Genomic DNA, 23,753 nt, shown 5'->3' with positions numbered 1-23,753 from the left:
TTAATGAAGTAACCTATGAAGAAGTAGCAATTTTTGTCTTTTTCGTTGTGCCGGAAACACAAGTCTGAAACATCTTAGTTGGGTGCCATTAATGCATTTTTTTACGTCCTATTTTACAGGGAAAATTACATCCTGGCCATACTTCTTATGCTTTCACAGTGGGGCTAACAGAGCCCATCCCTTGATCAACTTTCTATACCCGCTTAATCCAACTCAGGGTCGCGGGTGGGCTGGAACCTATCCCAACTGTCATTGGGTAAGAGCAGGATACACCCTGGACAGGTCGCCAGGGCCACTTATAGACAAACAAGACAAACAACCATCCATGCTCATACTCACTCCAAGTTTTAGGAAGTCAATTTAGTCACCAATTAACCTGACATGCATGCTTTTGGGCGGTGGGAGGAAGCTAAAGTACCCGGAGAGAACCCACGCATACACAGGGAGAACATGTAAACGTCACACAGAAAGGCATCAGTCGGGATTTGAACCAGGAACCCTCTCATTGTGAGGCGATGGTGCTAACTAGAGCCCTGGACTTAATTATCTTTATTATTATACTTTATTATACTATATTATTCAAATTCAGTGACAACAGAATTTGTTGCCAGTTTAAGTCATAGTATTTTCTAATGGACAGCATGACTCGTTACCCCCCACAATGTCTATACTTCAGAAAGCTGATGGCTGAATGAGGCACAGAGATTACTCAGAATTGATGCAGCAGAATCAGATATCAGTGGATGAAGAGGAGGACAGACACTAGACATGGAAGGTGAAAGTTTAGAGCAGGACACATCATCATTTGATGAACCTGAACAGGAGCAAAGTGATGATGTACAGTGTTTTGCAAATTATTGACCGTTTAAGTTGCAATTGATGCAATTGATGGCATATTTGCTCAAAGTGCACTGAACTATGCCTCTCCTTTCTCCATCAATTCAGTTTCAGCCCAGCTGAGGAGGATAATATTTTACTTGATAAAATTGGTAACAATTACCAAGACAGAAAGCCCTTCAATTAGCCTGCTAACCTTACATACCTTCTCAGATTTTTGGAAGAAATGTAAAAGCACATTAACCAGAATGAGGTGCTTATTTTTTTCATTTAACAGAAATACACATGAATATTGATATGAGATCATTGTTTATTTCATTACAGCAAGATATTCTGTAATTATATGAGACCAAATGTCCATGAAAAAGGCAGGTGAATAAAACTGAATGAAACTTTATTGAAAATTTTGTAACTTTTCTTACAACCATAATGCTTTTAATTTTAAACATCAGCAGTCTCTGTAATATGGTCAGTCTATAACCTAACAAGGTTCTGATTAACACATATCAATACTGCTGCTAGATGGTGTGTATATTAGTTTACAAAACTTGGGAAGGTCACATATTTTGATGGGTACAATAACTGTAATTTTAATTGTATGGAAATTAAGTGTCATTACCATAAATCACACATACCATTTGTGTTTCGAATGAAATATGATTTACTGCCAAGCTTGGAGGCAGCTATCACTGCAAGAAGTACAAGAAAACAACTGTTCACTTGCAGAAATATTTAATTCACATAGCTTGGTGTAACACTTTGAGACTGAACTTTTATATCCGTCTCAGCTCTCTTCAAAACAAAATCAATAGTCTAACCTGACTGGAGTTGCTAGTCCAACCCTGCTCCACTGTTTTTTTGTTTTTACGCTAGTTCAGATCCAACTGAAGCTGTTAAAACCCAGAAGTCAATGTCTTGGTAGATTCCTTTAGAGGTGAACCTCCTCCTGCTGTCTAGATGTGAGACAGATTTAATGCAGAACTAGAAATTATGCTTTACTCTATATAAACTGATCCAAAGGGCATGGTGTTAATTGCTTAATTAGCCTAATGTTTATGGTTGATTTGACAATCTGGATTTTGCAGTTTTTGTATTACACAGGTGGACTGACTGTCAAATTTACAGAAACAAACTGCCATCTATAGTTCCACTGCTGCTTGCAAGATGTCCGCAAGCAGTATGCTACTGAGGATATTATGTGATTCTAATCTTAGGGTATTGGTGCTGAGTTTGGCAGGTGGAAATTAGTCCAAAATAATTAATCTATCCCGTATTAAGTATCAAGTAAAGTTAGTTAAAGTGATCACAGACTGAGCAACTTATCTGTGTAAATAAGGGATACAGGTGGCAAAAACATGTTGTTGATGATTAACCAGTGAGTTAATCATTTTTACATTGAACTCCCTCACTAGTATCTGTGCTGCACAATGGCTTTAAGCTGCATCCTCCGAGAAGGTGGTTACGCCTGTACAACTCAATTGTATTTTTTTCCAGACTTGAGCATCCACCCAAATAGTTTCAAAACGTACTGGGTGAGTAATACAAAGGATAAAAACAATTGCTGTAAACAGGCTTTCGGCTAAATGCACATTGTGAATTGTGTAATTCATGCTGCTTTGCACAAATAGACTGGCTCAGGTGGACAAGCTAAAATTACTGGTCTGAGCCATGGAGCAAGAATCATCAACGGTGCAAGCACCACGCCTCCTGAAATCCGCCTACACTATACTAATCATCCCCATGCAAATAATAACATTATATAAGCCAGAGAGATTTGTTAAATCCTGGGTCATTTAACCCCAAATGTTATTTATATCACACCACTTATAAACACGAGATGTTCTGACATGAGGCTTTTGGCTTGAAATGATGAGTTGAGTAGCTAAATGTCCAGTCCACTCGACTGATTGACTCGACTGATTTTTGTAAAAGGAAACTTCTCATTCACAGACAGTATTATTTGTCAAAACACCGACCACAGCAATGTTTGTTGCTGGGAACATCAATTCTTTTTTATATGATGAAACACAGTGAACATATTGGGAGATGGGACAGTGGTCTCATAGAAAACGTTGAGGGACTTTTCATTTGAACACCAATAGTTTCTGTTCTTTCTTTCTTTCTGTCTTTCTTTTCTCCTTTTTCCAGTTTGCTAGGCAAACAAAACTGGCTAAAGTAAGGGGGAAAAAACATGGTTTACCATCAATATTAAGGCTGTAAGTTGAAAAAAAAGCAACAAAGGGGAAAGTAGGTTTTATTCTGGCGCTAAAATCATCAAAAGGGGAGTGAGATCAGGCTCAATAATACAATTTTAAGCAGATTTAAAGTAGACTGCCTTTTTTATTTGAACAATGCATCGCTATTTGCATCTGGTTTCAATAAAGCATATTGTACAGGCTAGTGCTGCTAAATATGTGAACAAAGAACCCTAGATGAAAAGCGATAACTGGATTTCTTGAAATGGTACACAATTCCTCACAGTGGTGAGCATCACGGTTAGAAAATTACCAGCTATGAGTTAGATGAGAAGAATATCCCAGGCACGTTATCAGATGGTGAAGGAACACAGTGGAAATATCACTGCCTTCTCGCCACGCGCACAGTCGGACGGAGGCTGGCTCTCGCTCCACTTTATGAATGGATGGGTGTGGCACGGGTGACTATAATGAGGCTGCCGTCACTGTGGTCGCTGATAGGCGCTGGCGTTCTGTACGCGAAGGATGGTCTGGAGTGAAACATAACTGCATGGGCTCTGCCACCGCTCGCAACAGACAACAAGGGAAGGAAAGAGGAGCAGAGAGGGACCGAAACAGCGGAGTCAACCCACTCCCCCGGCAAGCAGTAAACTTCTGGGAGAAATAGCGGTGAGATAGGGGGCTCGTATTACAAGGGTGCGGTCAAACCAACAGCAAATCAAGCTTTGTTTTCATTTTTTCATATTTTATTTGAAATAACAAAAGACAAATAATGAGATGAGATCGAAGAGATGTGATGAGAAATGCATGCGCGTGTACAGAAAAGAAAGAACAAAATCAAGGTCCCCCGTGGATCTGAAAGCCTGCAAGATATTTAAGAAAATAGCCTACTTGTGCAGCTATGTTAAGTAGTTCTGCTGTGTAAAAAAAAAAACACAACAGAAAACAGACAGACAAAAGAAAGTCGAGGCAAGGTTCTCCCCCTTCTTGTGTTCCCTCCTTGTAGGTGTGACGGAAACAACAAAGGGACGTGGAAAACTCGCATCAGGACCACAAGCGGACAACTCTAACCAGACATATCCCACGGCACAATAGCGGGCGGGGGGTTTGCATACAAGAGCATGTCTGCGGGTTTTGCAATATGCAGCACTCTGCGTGTAATTACATTCCTCCCGGCGTCTCCCGGCTACGGCAATCGGGACTATTTTTCTTCTGTCAGCTCTGGCAGGTCTACAAAAAACACGAAAGCGATAGTTTGAAGACTTTCAATTCGAGGCGGACGCGGAGCTCGTGTTAAGACGTATGAGTGTAGATTAGATGCTGCCATGCAGAGGAATGCTCTGAAGTGATCTCATTTGTTTGTCCCTTGCAGTTGAATGGGGAAAAGCGAGAGGCGAGCGCTGCTCAGAGGAAACTGAGGGGAAAAGAGCAGTTGGGGGGTGTGATCTGGAAGTGAACGTCGAGGGGAAAGAGACCTGAGGTGATTGCAGAGGCGAATGTCTGAAAGGTAGGAGCTACGAGCACTGTCGCGCAGTTATTGATTTGGTTTAATCTTTAGGCTGGGCTTGTTGATGAAGGAAAAAAAAGTGTGTAGGACAGACTACAGCGAAGGGGTTGCATAACGGGTCAGTTAGGATCGTTCACTCTTCTGCACTTATCGACAAACCTCAGACAGAACTCGGAATAGATTGCTTTTGAAAACTCCTGCAGATAGCTAACTGATATGTCATGTGCAACTCAAATGTTACTGTTCTTCTCACTTAGAATCTTTAGACAGGATTTGTATGAAAGTTTTATCGAAGAAAAAACAAAATAACAGCAACATCAAAAAACATGGGTGGATCACTTTAAATTGACCGAAGAAAAAAGCTGTTTCACAGTGATAACAGACATGCAGCCTCTATCCTTAAGATGCGTTTAATTTTTCTTTTGGTTTGTCTCCCTTCCTCTGTAAAGTATATCTGATATATAAAAGGTATTCGACTAATGGCACGGTGTAACTATGCAATACAAATAACTCTGAAATTTCAGATCATGATTAAGATTCAAAGTATTGGTACACTGTGACCTGGATAATACAGTGATACCTGTTAACCTGTTAACTGTTACCATCATGACATGCTCTCATCATATCACTCACACTTCTCTTGTGGGAATATTTAAAAAGAAAAAATACAGGGGATACATTTGTTATGATGCGCCCAGGCATACTTTATATAGCTTCAATCTGAATGATCTAGTTTGCTTGGCGTGGTTAACTACAGAATTGGACATCTGGGGAAAGGAGTCACGCATTGTCTACAAACAGTGGTCACTGCAGCTATTGGTCTATGTAGGCAATGTGGTATCTTTGACCAGAGCCAAAACGCTTTCCATTTATCAGTGATGCCTGCAAGACTACATTTCCTCATCTGTTTCTTCTTTTTTTTTTTTTGTCTTCCCTTGTCTTTATCATTCCTACACAGTAGGCTTAGAAAACATGGTGGGTGCGGGGATGGACTGACAGAGTTGACAACAGTTCCTCGGCTTCAGCCCACTCTTTTTTGTTTTTCTATCAGCTGTGGAATTTGAACCATTCTTCCTTTGGGGTGAAGCCCATCCCTTCGTCTGCCCCTGCTCAGAGGACTACTTTGTCTCTGAGGAGCTTGTGTTTTGTGTGTGTGTGTGTGTGTGGATGGGTGGGTATAACTGGGGCTTTCCAGTAGGGTTATACACCAAACATTTCTGGCTGCTGGATGACCGAGTGGTGGGCCAAGCCTTCACAGCTGGGAGTCATATAAGAAGCGGTGTCTTTGTGTGAGCTGAGCAATGTACACACACACATGCGAGGTCTCTTTCAGGCCCAAACTATATCTGTGTGTATACGTGCAGAGATGAGGAGTTGTATTTATTTAAGTCGTCCTTGAAAAGCGACAGTCACATGCGCACACTCGCACACACATACTTGGACATCAGCATTCATACACAGAAGAGGTAAAAAACCTTAACAGAGTCTCGCAGTCATTCCACCGTAATGTTTTCTCTTCCCAGCACCACATGATGTTTGTCCTCTTTAGTAAGTTTTGAAGCGAAGAAAATGATGGAGGGAGCAAAAAAGAATGGGAAAGAAAGAAAGATGTGATTGTGCTGGGGGTCCAAACTGTCCAGTTTGTTTCTTACAGGCTGCTTCTGTGGTTATTTTTCAAACGGGGTGTCTGTGAGCAAAGAATGTGTATAAGAGCAGAAAGCCAAGCGAGGCAGGTCGGAGAAGGAACACAGGCCTTGTGTGCTCAGAGGAGTGAAGAGGAGAAGCAGATTGTTTGGAAAGAAATAGGACAGAACGCCAGCCATGCAGAGTAGAAAGAAGGGAGGAGAAAGGAGAGCAGAACTTTAGGAAGAGGGACACGAAGGGGTTTTTACTGGGAGGAAATCGAGGTAAGGGTTAAACAGAACTGAGCGGGAAAGATAGTTTACCAGATTGGATACAACTGTAATCATGATAAATCAAAGAAAGCTTGTTGCTTAAACTCTCTCTTAGAATTGTCCATTTCTTCTTATGGGTAAAGAAAACAAAACGATGGCAAAGGAAGGATTTAAAAGATACAATCGAAATAGACACAGTTGGCATTGTGGCCAGGAATGAAGGACAGCCTCGGTCGGCCACTTTCATCGAAAGAAGAAAACAAATCCACAGCCCTTTTGAAACTGATTCCACATGTGAAACTCCCTTTGAACATCTGTCTTCGCTTCCTCGAAGGTGGTACTCTGCTGACTTGTGTCAGTAGCAGTCTCTGTTTTCACTTTGTGTGAGAGTGATTAGCTCTGTCAGTCTCTGCAGACTCACTATTAGTTGACGACACAATAAAAAACAGCATTCATGACAAAATCAAACACAGATTGTTTGCTTGCAACATTTTTTAGGTTTAAGAGGATGGTTCATATTCTATGATTTTGAGATTATATGAAATAAAACTCATCTCACAGCAGACAGCTCATTTCAGAGGGAATGAGCTGTTTCTGTGGTGAGAGAAGTGGATAAGAAGGTGTTGAATTATGAGCAACGGCAGGACAGGGCAGGGCAGGGCCAGACCAAGTGGCTAAGAAGAGATAAGAAGTCCAGAGTGGGTGTCTTCATCTAGTCATGGCTGCTCAGACAGCTTCAGGCTGGAGTAAGGCCAAGGCCTGACTGGGGTTTTGTCCAGGATGGCTACACCGATCGGCAGGCATATTACACAACATCACTGTTGACAGAATATAACAAAATAGTTCTGGGTCAAAGTTTGAGTGCAGTGAGAACTATTTCAGTTTTCATAAGCTTAATGCCTACAGTGATTTAAATTTGTAATTTCAACAGCCGCACTCATTTTTTTCTCTTATTTTTTGTTTGAAGTTCAAGTGTCAGTTTACATCCTTCGATTCTGTGTCATTTACTCTGTAGTATAACCTGCAGGAAACTCTGCCTCTGCCATACATGGCTTCAAAATTGCAGGTTACCAGAGGTCTGAGAAAGATCACGACCAGTTAGAGTTACAGCCTAGAAGTAGCTTGTACAGATGATGGCTGGTCGACTGATATAGAAAAGAAGGTCTAATAGGCTAAATGTGGCTCGGGAATTTTAGGCTAGAAACTCAGATTGAACAATAAGCAGATGCATGCTACTATTCATTAAAGTTGAGCTGCAATCATACAGACATGCTGTACATTTTCTCTGTACAATGTCTGCTCACTGGTAATTCATACTTGTTGTAGTTTTATTTTGCCACTCTTGCCTTTGTCCAGTCCACAGTTGCTTCTCTTTTCTTCCCTCCCTCAGCACAGTTGTTAGACGAGGCACTTTTGGTGTCGGGCCAGGGACGTGTTCACTGTGCAACTGTTTGCAGAGCTCAAGAATGAACGTACGCTGGGCCAGCAGTGCAACTCATGTCGAGTACCAATGCGTTCAGTGCATCAGTATTAGAGTGCATTTTGTTTTAGAGACATCCCATAATTCACAAGATGATAAAGAGGGTCGTTTTCGTTTGATACAGGTGGTTTGATTTAAGAGAGTTCCAGGAGCTTGACAATGCAAACGAGGTTAAAATAACCCCATGGCAGTTAAAATGTTAAAGCACTGTTCATTATTTATGATGTACTGTAAGCATTCACTACATACTGTATGTATACTGAGAGCAGACATTTAAATACTATTAATTGCTCTATTTTTCTAAATATGTTACTTTGTGTAACCCTTTATTATATATCTTTTATTGTGTTGGCACTTACTGGATGTGTGTGTTGGCATGTGTGCTGAGGAAAGGATTTTGTGTTATGCCCCAAACATTAAGTGGCACCAATTGGTTTCTTGGCTTTAGCTGCTCTCTATTTATGTTCACGTTTGTTTTTATGTGATTCGGTGTATCACGGTAGTGCTGATTTGTCACTCCAACAAACAAATCCTCCTGTGTGTCTGCATGTGATTATGCACATATATTTTTGTATGAGTGAGTGCAATTTGATCCCTGGGTGTCTTCTTTTTTTTTTTTTTTTCTTTTTTTATAGCATCTGCTCCTCTCATTTGTGGCAGAGAGCTGATCCCCTTGGGTGAATTGGATCCAACGTCATATGACTGTGGAAATGCCAACTAGGTATTCAAGTGGGAATGTGCTGCAATCACAGATTGCATTTCACACCATAGGAGATAGTCTGAGGCCTTCATAGTGAAGGTACTGTGTCTGTGTGTCCTGTAGGCTATGAGTGCAGTTGAACATATGTGACTGTCTCCTTGCGTCCCCTACAGGATCTTGTAGGCTGACCCACACCCTTGTACTTCACATGCCTGCATGGGCCCAAACAATCCCATATGTGTGGCTTCAGTGTTGTTAACACAGTGGTAAACTCTAGCATCTCTCATTTACAGTGCCTGCAAGCCTTTGCTGTCTGTCTCCTAATCTTCCTGTCTGTTTTCACATCTTGCCTGCCTGTATATCCCTCTGTCTTTCTTTTATAACTGCACTATGCCTGGTAATGACTGAAAAGAGACTCCCGATTAGCTCCTACAGCAGCGTCGATGGTCGTGTTTGGATGGGAAAAAGCGAGGCAGATCAAGAAGGGTTTGTTCGAAGTTCGAAATCTTGTCGTTTATGAGACAGTTGGGAAAAAAAATTGCAAAGGGATGCCACAGCATGCTTAATGGCATCCACAAATTTGGGGGTCACATAATTTAAGCACTGATTACAACTGATTACTGGTATTTTAAATGTGATTATGAGCAATAATTAGGTGATTTCTTTATTCACTTTTACAATGCTTCTTTCTCCACAGCCGAGCATCCTCACAAGGAAACACTGGAACATCTTCTAACACACCCAAGCTCATTAGCAAACACACAATTACCGACACAATGACTCACACAGCGAAGCATTTGAACTCCAAAATCCGCAACCTCTTTATACCGTGAGGACATAAACACATTGACACATCTTTATGCATTATGAGTCTTTCTGCATAATCTGTCTGTGCTCTACAAAGAGCTGGAAGCTTTAAACAAATATTGTGTAAAAAAAACACCCAAGGGTGTCATTCCTGCTAATCAGGGTCAGACGTGTTTCAGTCTCGACTAACCCACTCATGAAACCACATGAATCTGTTATTGTGTATATTGTATATATATATATCCACAAGTTAAGGTGTTCCCCTCCACAGCTTTTGGGCTGCGTTGCTGGGGCAGCCAAGTTATTACAGTTTCAGGACACTGACGCAACCTGACTGACACCCTCTCGCCTGTCTTTCAGGCTCTGTCTCACACACACTGGCGGTAGCAAGTTTTCAGATGAGAGCTCTGTTATCTTCAATGTCAATGTCTGCAATTTGTTCCCTCCTAAAGCTCTGACTCACCACGTATGATAGGGCTTGGTTTTTATAGTTTTAGCTTGGATTTTTTTTTTTTTTTAGCTCAGACATACTTCAGGGACTTTTCTCTAAAATGAATATGATAACAACAATGATCGAAATAAAGGAAATACGCAGAAGTATAATAAGACACAAAAGTCATGTTGGCTTGCATCTTTCTTTAACCACAAAATGACCAGGAATGGGAATGAATCTCAGAATACACATGATAACACAGTATTTGAATTTGAAAACACAGTGCAAGGGCGACACACCAAACCTCTGAAAATCTCTCGGGTCATCTAAGGAGAGACAGTTTTGAAATTGTCATACTGCCTCTCCTTCTTTCTTTCCCACTGGAATAAATTACTCTGTTTCAGTTTAAATATTTGATCAAGATCACCACTATTACCCCTACTTCATATCATGTGAACACTTACTACCAATGCATTTAGAACCAACAGACATCTTCTAATGAAGAAGTATTGACTTCTTAAATTTTCTCAAGCGCCCTTACAACTGTTAAGATCTTTCAAGTGAAATCTATCCATCTACTTCCCCCTTCACAGAGAGATACTTTGTACTGTAGTACAATTTGATATTGGTTTAGTATTGATCTTACTTGATTATGCTTTCAAGTTCAGTCTTATTTAGTGCACAAATTGCCAGAGAGTGACCTGTCCAGGGTGTACCCCGCCTCTCGCCCGATGACCGCCGGGATAGGCTGCAGCCCCCCAGCGACCCGACCGACAGATTAAGTGGGTATAGAAAATGGATGGATGGAGCTCTCTTTAGTGTTAGGGATAAGCAAGGATCTACAGTAACGGACCACCTAAAAGCGCTTCTACCTGCTTACACCTTGCCGTTCTTCACATGTTTAAAACCTGTGAGGCCAGTGCTGCAGCTTTGCAAATCAATGACATGTGGTCACAGTGTGCGATGATTGTTTCATGCTGTTTGTATACAAGGCCATTGGGCAGCAGTGCAGCAATAACTGAACACCAGTATAGATTTTTCCATTACACTATTTCAGGATACCCACCCTGCATAGTGGATCAAATATCTGTGTGTTTGTGTGTGCACACGTTTGTTGGCTTGTTAAATAACATTCCTGCACTTGGAGATGCATGAGGACATCCATTTCAGTAAATTCAGGCCGGGGGTATTGAATTTCAATGGTGTAAGATGAAAATCCCATTTCTACATTTGGTCATTTCTGTGATTTCAGCACAGCTGAAGGATTACATGATTCTCCATTGCCTGAGAAAACGATTTGGCCACATAGGATTATAAAATCCTCTCAAAGCCCCATTGAATTAAATTAAAATTGCATTGCTTTCGAGGTAAATGCTTTTCACCTTGCAACAGGTTTGTTTTTGTATACCAAGTGCAATACAATATAAGGAACTCAACAGAGCAGCACATATGAATAAACAACATGCAGACTATTTGAAGTAAACACAACAAAGGACCTTCCTGTTTTATTTTGGGTCTCTGTAAAGTGGTTTATTTGTTTATTCGTGACTCAGTTTGTGATTTTTGCTTTTTGCACTCCCCTTTCTCCTTTTTCTCTTTTTCTTCTTTGTCTCTATATATGACCAACAGTTAGTTTTAAACAGAGGCTGCTGGATTAGCACAAAAGCAATAGAGATTGTAGAGATTCAGGAAAAAGGTACATGTGAAGTTGAATAAGTACAACATAGCCAGTACTGATGTTTTAAAATATTGCACATCGTGCAAACAGGTTTCTAAAAAAGTGTAGATGTTGAAATGTTAGATTTGGGCATTCTTATTGTGTTGCTGAAATATTAGAAAGATATTCGATAAAAAATTGATTGTCTAGATGGCTACATAATTTGCTCCTGACCTTTGTATATCATTCAATATTAATGATGCTTTCACAGCTATTCAGATTACCCATGCCATGTGCACTTATGCCCCCCTGTACCATAATGGATGTTTGCTTTTAACTATTGACAGATAACAAGCCTAATGATTAATCTCCTTCGTCTCAATCTTTAGCACAGAGGACGCAGCCTTCAGGATTACCAACAAAAGTTTCAAATTGTGATTAGTCAGCCAACAAGACAGTTTTCCACTTCACCTCAATCTGTTTAAATTGAGCTGGATAATAGAAAATTAAATAGAATATCAACTGCTTTGTTTACATTTCCTTATAATGTTTATATCGATCGACGTAGAGTAGAGTAGCCCAGGACAAACTAAAAACTACCTTTTGCTTTTTTCACATTGTCCTCGACTATCGTAGTTTCTTCTACACATTAGTTGTCACTAAATCCTACTGACTGGATCTTTAAACCCACACTTGTTGATACATGGATATTCCTGAGCCTGCAGTGATTTTCACAGTAGAATCCTCTCTGTTTTTGTTGCACTGCTGCCTGAAGGTCGGAAGATAACTGCCTCTCTGTGCTGGTTTTTGGGCTTATCCCGCAAGTGCTCTGATTTTATGGATTCTTTAATGATAGGCTACTGTTTACCAGAGATGACGAAATCCCAGCGTTTTTTTTCCATTATATATTTAGGAATACTCTTAAATGATTCGGTTGAATCATTTGCCATGACATAGAAATTAATGCAATCTGTTTTACTGACATGTTCGGGGCCTTAAATACACCCAGCCAACAGTTGACCGCTGGGTATGTCTGGAGCATCAGTAAAAGTCTGTCTCTCTTGAATTTTCAGTATATGCACAACATGCAGAATCGGTGATGCGAATGTTAGTGCGAAATCCAGAAATAAATATCAATGATGCCAATTACATACAATTAAGCTTCCCAAAGCGTCCCAAAAGGCACTCCATTATAATTCTAGAGTTGATAAACAGAATAGGAAAGGAGAGGAAAAGAGTTTGCTACTGTGAAATGTTATTTTGTTAAAATTGTCTTTTAGTTTTTGCTGTAATTCACAGAAAATATCCTCTGAAAGTAATTAAGAGGAAACAAAACAAACTTATCGCTCTGCACTTTAACAGATTACCCAATAGACAGATGCAACCTGTGAGTTTTTGCAGGTAGAACCTGCCTCGTTTGAAGAGATCACAAACTAGATTGACTGGAAACCTGATATAGGCTACAGTGCCTGTAGAGCTCATGTACTGACTGTATGCAGTGGGATCTTGTCAGGGCTACAGCTCTGCGTCTCTGTGCCAGACTGAAGTCCAAAGGTGTTTGTCTTGGCTTTGCTCTGTTCTTGATCAGGATGCTTTGAGAGTACTGACTGACCTATGGTGAGACCAGATATGTTGCCCTTCTCACAACTTCAGCACTCCCTTTGCTCCTTGCCCTCCCAAAAGTGATCCCCACTCTAATTGGTACTGTGCACCATTTCACTTCATTTGAGAAACGTTTAATTTTTTTTCAGTCCTAAAGCATTTAAACCTTGCATTGTATCTCGTGTCATGTATGTTTGTCACATCATTGTTAAAAAGAGTAAGATTTACCCTCCTCCTACTTTTCCTGTATGCTATACAGTATTGAAGGCAGAATGAGAGGATAAATGCAGAGGTTACCACACTCTCAACATTACAGAGAGTTGCAGTGAGGTGTTAGTTGCCAGTAAAAGATTAGATGCATAGCTGGATAGACTTCCTGGCAGATTAAACTTTACTGTTTATTACCCACTGACGTATTATCAGTATATTGGTCAATAAAGCTTTTAGAAGTACAGTACTGTATACAATGCTATGCCATGACAGTAAGCTCTTGGCGCTGAAACAGAGCTAAGGCATCTCCTGGGTCAGTTGAGGCTTTCAGCGTGAGAATATGTCACTTAAACGCTAATTATCTCAGCAGTCTATCAATTGTTTTTGACATTTAGGGGCAAATCATCTTTCAGCTGCCTAACAAGTTTTTAGTAACCAGTATACTTCAGCAAACACTTCACTTCAGCCGTATATAACAGTGTTATGATCAATTAGAGGGACATGAAAAGTGGGACGCTCATACCACAGCACCTGTTTTGTTTGCCAAAGGTCCTCTTTCATATGACCTAAAATAATTTAATTCCTTTATTTACTCTTACCCTCTTATCACGCTTTTAACATGCTCTTGGCACTAAAGTAGCCTATCCTTAAAGACACTTAAAGACACAAGTTGTTCAGGATAAGCTTGGATTTGCTAAAGAACATAATAAAGGAATATTTCGGCTGAACTGAATCAATTTCAAGCACACAATGAAACCAAAGTGTGTCTGAGGTTTAGTGCTTTAACTCTTGTTAACTCACTGTTCAAGAAGTTGCAAAGTTACATCCAGACTTAATCTTTTCAACTGCTAAAGTAATGTTTGTCTGAAAAAAACAGTTTTTCAGTTGTTCTGCATTTCTGGAATATCAAATATTTTTTCAAAATCTAGTCATATGGTGGTCTTTTTAGCCAAGGAAATCCTGGTCTTTATCACAGCCTTTATGAAACCAAACCTTTTTGTGTCCGTTGCCCTGTGGGGTTCAAGGTCATATTGTTGAAATGTTTGACATCATCTAGACTCGGTCTGTAAGAATTGCATCATGGACCTCAATTATTTTGTGGACTTATCAATCTTTCTAAAAACAATTGTAAAATGCAGAGCCATATTGCCTGCACATTTGACCTGCTTCAGAAGTCCATGTTCTTAACTGTTCACTTCTGGCGACACAGTCTTCCTTGCTTACCTTAATTTGGCCCTCAGCCTCTGCGATTTTACCTGGCTTCCTTCCTGGTCTTCATCCTCCTTCCGATATTTATCCTCTTTCTCAATTCTCAGCCTGATTCTTACATCCCAACTTGAGGTCATTTCCAACCAGGCTCTTGACCTAAACACTGAGCTCATCCCATTTCTTTTAAGGCCTAAGACCTGTGCAGCCTGTTAATCCACCAAACCTTAAAAGGCTCAGATCTCACACTCCAGGATATTTGAAACTTGTCTTTCACTTTGCAAGAGCATGTTCCGCACTCTTTTTTTTACATATACCTCCTTCTAAGTCAAGCAGCCACAGTGTTCTTTTGCAGAATCTGCCTTTTTATCAATTATATTTGCGAAGTTGGTATTGTTTTAAACCCACGAACGCTTACTTTTTTTCTCAACTCAAGGGAATCTTTTCAGGCTATCAAAATATGTTTAGGCTGAAATATAAATATTTTATTTTATCGTCAAAGTGAAATATCACTTTAAGAGTTTGGATCAGCAGCTGAAGAGAGTCTTAATAAGATTAGCCCTGCCACTTGACAGCCACAGCTTAAGAGGCACGTCTACTGACCTGTGTGTCTCTATCCAGCAGAGCAGAGCGTGTGTTTTGTTTGTGCATATGTGATCTAAAAATTCATGTATGCAAAGAGATTTGGATTTGGAATTCCTGTTTAGTTTTGCCTTCATATGTTCCTGTATGTTTGATTTGATACAAAAAAGAGAGTGTTTTGTGCACATGCATATGTACAGTATGTCGGTAGATACATGTATTTGAGCATAGCAAGACATGTCTGTATACAACCTTAGTCCCTTCAAGCCAAGAATGTAGACACAGTATAACTCCAGGGCAGACAAGCAGGAGATGTGTGCTACTCAAGAATTTAGAGTATCCACTCAAATCTTCACCATCTCAAAACTAACTATACACCTTATCTGTTCACACTCTCCTGTGTTTGATAAAACGGGCCCAACATTACAGGCTTTTATTTTAAAACAATAAACAAATCTGCAGTCACAAAGACCATGGAATCATTGGAATTTCTCCCTGAAGTGTTTCCTAGGTTTTGACAAGGTGCTTAAAGCTTCGCAACAAACACAGTAACCACAGGGCAGCAGGGGTAATTTGACAAGATCATGTGCTGATGCTTGGTGGGATGGACTGTGTTCGTGGCAGTTGTGTTTGGTATGCACATACCACGTAACTGTAATTGGTTTTCTTTTTGGAGTCTGAGAACACCAAAGTACAGTGTGGAAATAGGTGTATAACAGTGTGTTCTTGTTCACTCCAGGTGCTGCTTTATGAAAGCGAGGCACCACACTGTGAAACATCTAAGTAGGCATTAATATTGTAATCAGAGGTCTGTTTATTCTCAGGCAGACTGTGGGTCATTGAATAGCAAGAACCTCTCCACACCATACTCCCTCAGCAGTGCCAGCTTCCCTCCCATTCATCTCACCCTCCTATCGGCTATTCCAACAGCCTTTGTCCCAGGAACTCAAGCCACTTTGCATTCTTCACATATTCCACCATCATGGCAAGCACAGACTTGACCTGATCAAACATCAGCATTATAAACACTAAACACTGATGGGGTCAGATTTACAACCCAAATTAAAAAAGAAAAGAGTGATGCTGTGTTAAATTCAATTAACCTAACAATGCAATGATTTGCCGACCTCATAAATCAATATTTAATTCACAATAGAACAGAGAATACTTATTAAATATTGAAAGAAACATTTTCTTTTAATTATTTTAAAAATAGACATGAGTTTGTCTTGAGCTAGAAAAGCAAGCGGTACCAAACAGAAACAGTTGGAAGAACATTTTTCAACTAACTGGGGTAATTGGCAGCAGGCCAGTAACATGATTAGCTGTAAAAAAAAAAGAGGTAGAGATGATTCTTAAAAGTATCGACAGGCAGCTACAAGTTGTGGAGTGATTATTTCATGATAATGTTCATCAACATGCTTGCAGTCCAGATCTTTTATCAATTGAAAAGAATCGATGCGTCAGATCCCAGATGGTTATGGACTGATGTTAAAAGTTTTTAGGATTTTTTGGAACACAGAAAGTTTTGGAATTAGGATTGTACAAACTGACTGCTGTTTCTGATCCTGAGCTTTCCAGAGCAGTGATGCAGGCAGTGACTTCATTAGGATAAAATGAGGCAACAACAGCTGGTCACACACGTGGACTTTTTCTATGGACTCTAGATAAAACAGTCTAGTGATAACAAAGACAGTAAACAATATCATCAGTCTCTTTTTCACTTGTGCTCTTGTCTTGTTGTCTCTTTCTGTACTTTCTGTCAGGCCTTATCTAGCGTTGTATGTTTTCCACTGAAACTCACACTCTTCTAACATGCCTATTAACCATTGCCAGATAGGCTTGCAGTTATAAAACCTACTCTATTTCATACCAGGGTGCAGGGTCTGGCAACACTCTGCCACTTCTCCATGTCAGAGTGTGTGTGCGCGTGCATACGTGTGACGCAGATAGATGCTGCTGAATTTCTGGGCATTTGTCTTTCTTTTTTTTTATTGTTTTTCCCACTGGTGACCATTTTTGAATTTCATTTTCCCACAAGCTCATTTCACTAGCTTTCAGTCCTTCCATTCTTGGTCCTGACCTTTGACCTTGGACTTTTCTTCCCAGGGGAACTAGTTCAAATTGTCAAATGTGTTATATTTTTCTTTTGTCCCTCTGCAAAAGTAAATATATGTACCCAATCCGATCTGCCCTGGCAAGGAAACAGGAAAATGACCTCATTCTTTAGCTCTACATATGTATGACATGCAATCTGTGCTAGCATCTGTGTGTGTGTCTGCCAGAGCTGAAGGTAGAATTTAATCTTTGATACTGCTATCAGTTCCACGGTGATCAAGGAGGTGTTTGGAAGACCCACTGCAGCTCTGACCTACTTGTGGCAGTGAATGGGTTGCATGTAGACTGTTTGTGTTGTGTGTGTGTGTTTGTTCGAGCTTAGGATGGTGTGTGTTTATAGCGAACTCTGTGTGGACATGGGGAGTGTGAGAAGCTGTGTGTTTTGACAGCTTTAGAGCAGTTCCAGCACAGAGCTGGGGCAGGGGGTGAGCGGGCCTGTTGGATATTCGGGTGAGCTGTTGAGGTGAAAATAGGGTCAGTGGGGGAGTGGACAGAAGGGTATGTGATGAGGGCAAACATGGCCTCTTAAAATGTTCCATGGTCATTAAAATGATACATGATAGCCATTTATTGGTGTTGAATAAACTCATGTTATCTGACAGTAATCCATGTGAAACTCACTTGCACAATAATGCAAACAAGAATTTTTACTGACCAGCATTTGCAATTGGATATTAATGCATTTTTCAGATGTGAGAAGAAAGCTCTATATGGACAGTATTTAACGCCACTTGAATAGCAAGTATAGGCCATCGCAGCTTGTGATACTTTTTTTTTTCTGTCTTGAATATTTATCAATACATTTTTGATGATGCTTAAGGGTCTGTGAGGTATTCTATTGAGAATTTAGAGGTACATGCAGGAACATGTTTTAGAAGCCTTCCAATTTCCTATTCCCCTTCCATCCACCCTTTACCAGTAAAATGTTCCCTGTGCCACTAACCACAACCCAAAACATGATCAATCCATCCTAATGCCTAATACATGGAGATTTTTTTTTTTATTTGCTCATTGTGACCTAAGTACTTGTTTAAAAAACCCTTTTCCTCTGGCATTTTTCTGCCTTATGTGTAGGCGTTTAGCAGCCTTGTGGGCTTCAGCTACTTTAGAATGCTAAGCATTTGTTTTGAGAAGCTAGTGGCTGTTGATTGTCAGGACAAGGTTCGAGGAATCAGAACGTTTAGTCTTTGAACTTTGCAACAATTGGTCTGTCCTAACCGTGAATGTGAACAAGGCATAACCCTGAAAACCCAATTGTTTAATCTAAAACTCAAATCCTTTGGAGGTGTCTTAACTTTTACATGGTGCTCCTATCATTTTTTTTCTCCACACATATGAAATTGTACAAAACAAAATAAATCACAAATCTTGTTTAAAATGTTGAAAAAAAATCTTAGATAATTACTTTTATCCCATTTGGAGATCCAATCCGCCTCATTAATTAGAGTAGGGATGCCCTAACTTGTGTAGTACCATACCTGCAGCTAGATGAAAAAAAGGCATCTGTGAACTTAAATAAATGTTTCATTTCAATAGATTAATCTAAGGGTGTCATTTTGTTGATTAAACATTAGTAACTTTGAATGTCAATTAATGCGCTGCAGGTAAAATGTTGTCCTAGATGCGCAAGTGAAGCATTCATGCCAAAGAATGATGTGAGCTCATTCCTCCAACTTTAATCTCACGGTGGTATGTCGTAGGCTTCCCACACAGTCAATAAAAGAGCGATAAAGCATGTGAAGAAAGCACAGTCTCTTTTGTTTTACTGTAGCTGTAAAGGCCAGACATTACCTCAAACTGTGAAGTTCTCCCACAAATTCAGTACCCCAACAAAGGGGCTGCCTCTCCTTGGTTCTAAGCCCTCTCAGTGCCAGTGATGCTGAACCCCTGCTTTCTCAAGCAGAATTCCAGCCCATCTTTCATGCTGTTTTATTCTGGCCGTGCCAGCCAGGTCAGGGGGCAGTATTTTCTCAGGGCTTCAAGACAATACTGGACAAGTAGATGCAAAGCCCAAACCCCCTATTTAGCCGTTGAACTCCTGTTCAGTTTGTTTTCATTTTGGTGTTGGTGCTATTTACATGGAGTGCAGTAAATTACCTGAAAACATAGATATTTATGAGTCTTCAAGGATGTAGTAATAGCAGCACAAATGTATTTAGTCAAAGAGCAAATTTGTGGTTTGCTATGCTATAATTCTTTGTTTATTTGCTATAATCACACAGGTTGACACCCACGGCCAAGCTACCTGAAGATCAGTCAAAAAAATTAAAGCTGTTTATAGTAGGCACTTAGTATAGACGCCTTCTTTGATTGGGATCAGTACTCAGTTCTACCAGTAGATGTCTGTCTTTAGTCTCCCTGAAGCATGTAAGAAAGTTAATAGATGGACTGACCAGAATCCACATATAGCCAAACAGTACAGAATGTCACAAATGAATAGTTTGATAAAATGTTGCCTAAAATACACTCCGCTTTCACTTCTTATCTTTAGATATAGATAGGAAATTTATGAGCATCAAATTAACTTATAGGGAAAAAAAAATTAAAAGAGAAAGCTCCTCTCACATAAACATGCAGGGCCACAGCTATTAAAGTTTATATTAAGAAAAGATTTCCAGACAGACAAGTTGGGTATTTTTGCCACTTGGCAACGTGGAAGCATTTTTCTCCTCTGGTGCAGCTTAACATTCCAGAAATGAATTCCCAGATTTTAGAAAAGGCCAAAAGCTTGGTAGTTTCCATGATCCAATCAATGATCCACTGTTTGAGCGCTCCTATGTTGGCTTCAGAAGCAGCACAGTTGCTATGTGGTAGTTGCTATGCCTGTGCACCTGGACTAACCATAGAAGTAAGATTCTCTCCTTTACCTATGAGTAATAACAACACCATTGCATAATTTATCTTGATTTTAATTTTGATGGGAGATCATTTTGTTACATATGCAGATATTAAAGGGAAATAGTTATGCAAATTTGACTAATATTTAACGTTTCCACATGTAATAAATGATTGACTTGATTGAGTCAGTGAGATCGTTTACAAGCAGTGGATGTGAGTGCTCTGCTTAATAAATGCAGTAAATATAACGGGATGTTGTTAGTTAACAGGATGGAGACTGAGGAGTTTCGGGGCGGGATTTTTATCAGTTCTAGGGATATGATTGGCTCTTATTTTCTGACCGCGGAGGAAACCTTTAAGTGTTACTGTCTGGCTCCAATATCCAAAATCTAAAGTCTTTTCTAGTTTGTTTAGATTGTTTATTCCGTGTAAAACATCAATACTATTACGTTATTAGCTATTTTGCTTGATATCTTTTCTAATCTGTCCAAAATATGTCACGGTTTAAGCATTTGCGTTGGAATATAGCACAGGCGCCGCTTACTTTTCAAAATTCCACTTTTGACGTGGACTTAAACGCAACGCAACATGAGTTGGGCGTCTAGGGTAGTGACGCGCAGTATTGGAGGCGTGTCTTTGACTAAATCAGCTGGGGAAACAACAACAGAAAAGGGGGTGGCTCAGACCAGAACAATCGCTCGGCAAGTTGTGGTTTGATTGAATTTAAAGAAGTGCCCGGTTAGAAATAAAGCAGCATCCCATCTGCGAGTGCATTCTTCTTGAGCTCTGTGGGACGCTGAATTAAGAAAGGCAGCAGAGAGAAGTAAGAGCAGGAGGATGTGTCAGGGCAGAGGTCCTCTCCGTCGCTATATGTGCTCTGTGACAAAGAACGGGATCGCTGCGATCACCTACTCACTTGCCGTGCATCTTTGTCCGGTTTGAGTGACCGGCTTAACCACCAGCAGAGTGGCATGTGGGTCAATTCCGGAACCGTCGGAAGGTAGGGACCCCTCTTACACACATAAACGGTCACATGCTCTTTTTGTCGTCTTTGTTATGAACAAAGCAATTCACGCACACGTATACCCTTTAAAGATTTTGATCTAATAATCAGCTGCCTTCTGTTTATACTAGATGACCAAACTATTATTAATGCTTTATTTTACTCCTGGTGTTTCTATAACATCCGTGTTCAATTGTCTGCGGTATTTCAAACGTATTGAATTCTTGCTTTTGCAGGAAATGTCACAGTGGAAGCTAATTGTTATTTTTGAGATCCTACACGTGCTGCACAGACTGCTACTTGAGCGTTTTGATCAAGTGTCATTGTGCGGCGGATGGGCTCGGCACATTACGCAAGACTTATCAGCGCATCTTTTTTGGGATGTAGGCTGATATGCACCTGCCCCACGGCTGTGTGAAAGACGTCGTGGCGCTGTGCTGACAATTCATTTGATTTTTCCAGGCAAACCATTATATTGCCTGGTTTGTTGTGGTAGAAAATAAATAAATAAATGCACTAGAAATATGAATGAGCCAGGTGGTTATGAATGGCTGCGGGGAGAGGAAGCACATGAGGTTCTTTTCATTGATGAGTGTAGTCATCTTACACTGCTGGATCAGTATTAACTGGAACAGCGAGAGGATCAAAGCTGTGACAAAAGATAAGGTGCAAAATCATGCCAGAACGACAGCAGCATGCACACACATGCAGCATATTCACACACATATGCGCGCTTTAACGCTGATCCTGTGACTATGACGTCATTAAAGATATTGTGTTACACAGGTAGCTGAGGTAGAGTGACTGATGAAGGAGCCTCTCACTTCCACCTGGACATAAATGACTAATGATTTGCATTAGGTTACCATATTTTCATTTCCACTCATCAGCAGTTAATCACAACTACAGGATGAAGTTGCATAAATTAATTGGCAGAAAAAAACACATTGTGCAATCTTTGTCTTTTGGCCAATATCTTCCCTAGAAAAGATGTCACAATGTGACTGTAGCTCATCCTTTTGTGGGAACACCAACTCTATTCTTTGTTCTGCTCCGTCCAACTCTCATCCTGGTCAAAATAGCCCAAGTTCCTGGCAGTGTTCACTCACTCACGCACACCCACACGCACGCACACACTTTTTATTTTTAACACATTTTGCGTAGACCTTCTACCCCCACTTTTGTTAACTAATCATGGTGGTCACTATGAGTACTGTTAGATGAATTTGAGACAGATCTACTTATTGTTCTGATTAGGCATTATGCCCAAAGCTTTAACTGTGTCAACAGCTTAGAGATAACAATGTGCAACACTGACAAACCCACATGGAAGAGTGAGCCAGCATTATATGGCTGGCTTGAATGTTCTGACCCCGGTAACAGGCTCTTGCGGAAGATACACATAGGTTATAAAGCTTAAAATTGTGTATATGCTTTGAGTGTTTGTACGTTACGTTTTACTCTTTGAAATATTAGCAGCTCTGCTGTTGCTGTTTGATGATAGTTTTATGATTAAGGTCCATGCCAACTTTTAATTGATTTATTTTTTGTAAGATCCAAAGTTTCAAATTCTGAAAGTAGTATTAAAACCAATGTTAACATGGTAATCCCAGTATCACAGTAGGTTGAAAACATGGACGGGGAGGAGGAGGAGGAGGAAGGTGAGGAGCAAGAAAGGAAATGAGGGCATTAAGAGGAGCCTGTCTGTGTATACAAAGCATTATTGGAGCTATGCGAAGGGACGAGGGAGGTTTTATCAACCAGAATGACATGCAACTCCCAAACACCCTTTCATTCGGGAGGATATAGATGCACACATTTCCTGACATGGGCCGTGCATTAATACCCGTGCCATCTGCAGTGGGTGAGGCAAGTAAGGGCAGACATGCATATGTGTATGCATGTCTGCGCTAGTGTGTGTGAGTCTGAGGTCTTCTGTCAGCCATCCAGAAAACTAAGCAGCGGCTACAAACCAGGTTATGTAACCAGTCTATGCCAGCTGTGCCTGTGGCATTCAGGGTCTCAAATATCCGCACCTCACACATACACACACACACAGAAAATCCTACACGTCTATAGTGCATAAAAGTTCACGAGTGGACACTGTTTTTTATAAGAGCATGAATTTCTGACATGAATTTCTTTTGAAAAAAAAATTAGGATGCACTCACAATTGCTTTATATACTCACTGTTTTACCCAAAAAATAAGACTGATAACGCAGTCACACTGGTAATAGTGTAAACCTTTGTATGAGTGAACAAATGATCAATGTATAAAATTTATCAGTATGCTTCTTAAAAAAAAAAAGTATTTATTTTGTTGTTGAGGCTGGGTGAAGGGTGCAATGAGGCAGGCCTCATCATGGCACTTGGATGAACTCTAGCCCCAAGGGAGTGGGTAGAGAAGCTGTGTTAGCCCCAAGGAAGTGGATAGAGAAGCTGTGTTAGCCCCAAGGAAGTGGATAGAGAAGCTGTGTCTAGGGTTCAGGGAGGGTTTTGGGATGAGTGGTTGCCAACACTGGATCACTAAAGTTGTTACGTAACAAAGAGAATGGATGGAGGGGTTGGGTGAGTGTGGGAGGGCTGTTGGCTTAATGTTTCCACTTGATTGCCGTTCAGAACAACCTAAGGTTATAGATAGATGACTGCTGACAAAAGAGATGGAGGGGAGTGTCTTGCAGA

General features: G+C 40.4%; 1 protein-coding gene across 2 annotated transcripts in view; it reads left to right on the top strand.

The window, feature by feature from the left end:
* The first annotated feature begins 3,505 nt into the window (after positions 1-3,505).
* The window catches only part of rhobtb4 (Rho related BTB domain containing 4), a 40,801-nt gene continuing 20,553 nt past the window's right edge, over positions 3,506-23,753 (top strand). Inside the window, exons 1-2 of one of the 2 annotated variants that reach the window (XM_072388100.1) lie at positions 3,506-3,701; positions 4,405-4,539. In XM_072388100.1, coding sequence (XP_072244201.1) covers positions 4,529-4,539 — 11 coding nt within the window. In that variant the 5' untranslated portion in view covers positions 3,506-3,701; positions 4,405-4,528. Of the gene's footprint in view, positions 3,702-4,404; positions 4,540-20,746; positions 21,068-23,753 lie in introns of those variants that run through there. The other variant, XM_072388099.1, reaches the window with a different exon arrangement.

The sequence above is a fragment of the Leuresthes tenuis genome, unplaced genomic scaffold (assembly GCF_036924035.1).
Source record: "Leuresthes tenuis unplaced genomic scaffold, fLeuTen1.0.hap1 SCAF_6, whole genome shotgun sequence".
In the NCBI taxonomy this organism is placed as follows: Eukaryota; Metazoa; Chordata; class Actinopteri; order Atheriniformes; family Atherinopsidae; genus Leuresthes; species Leuresthes tenuis.
This window is presented reverse-complemented; position numbering and strand designations above follow the sequence as displayed.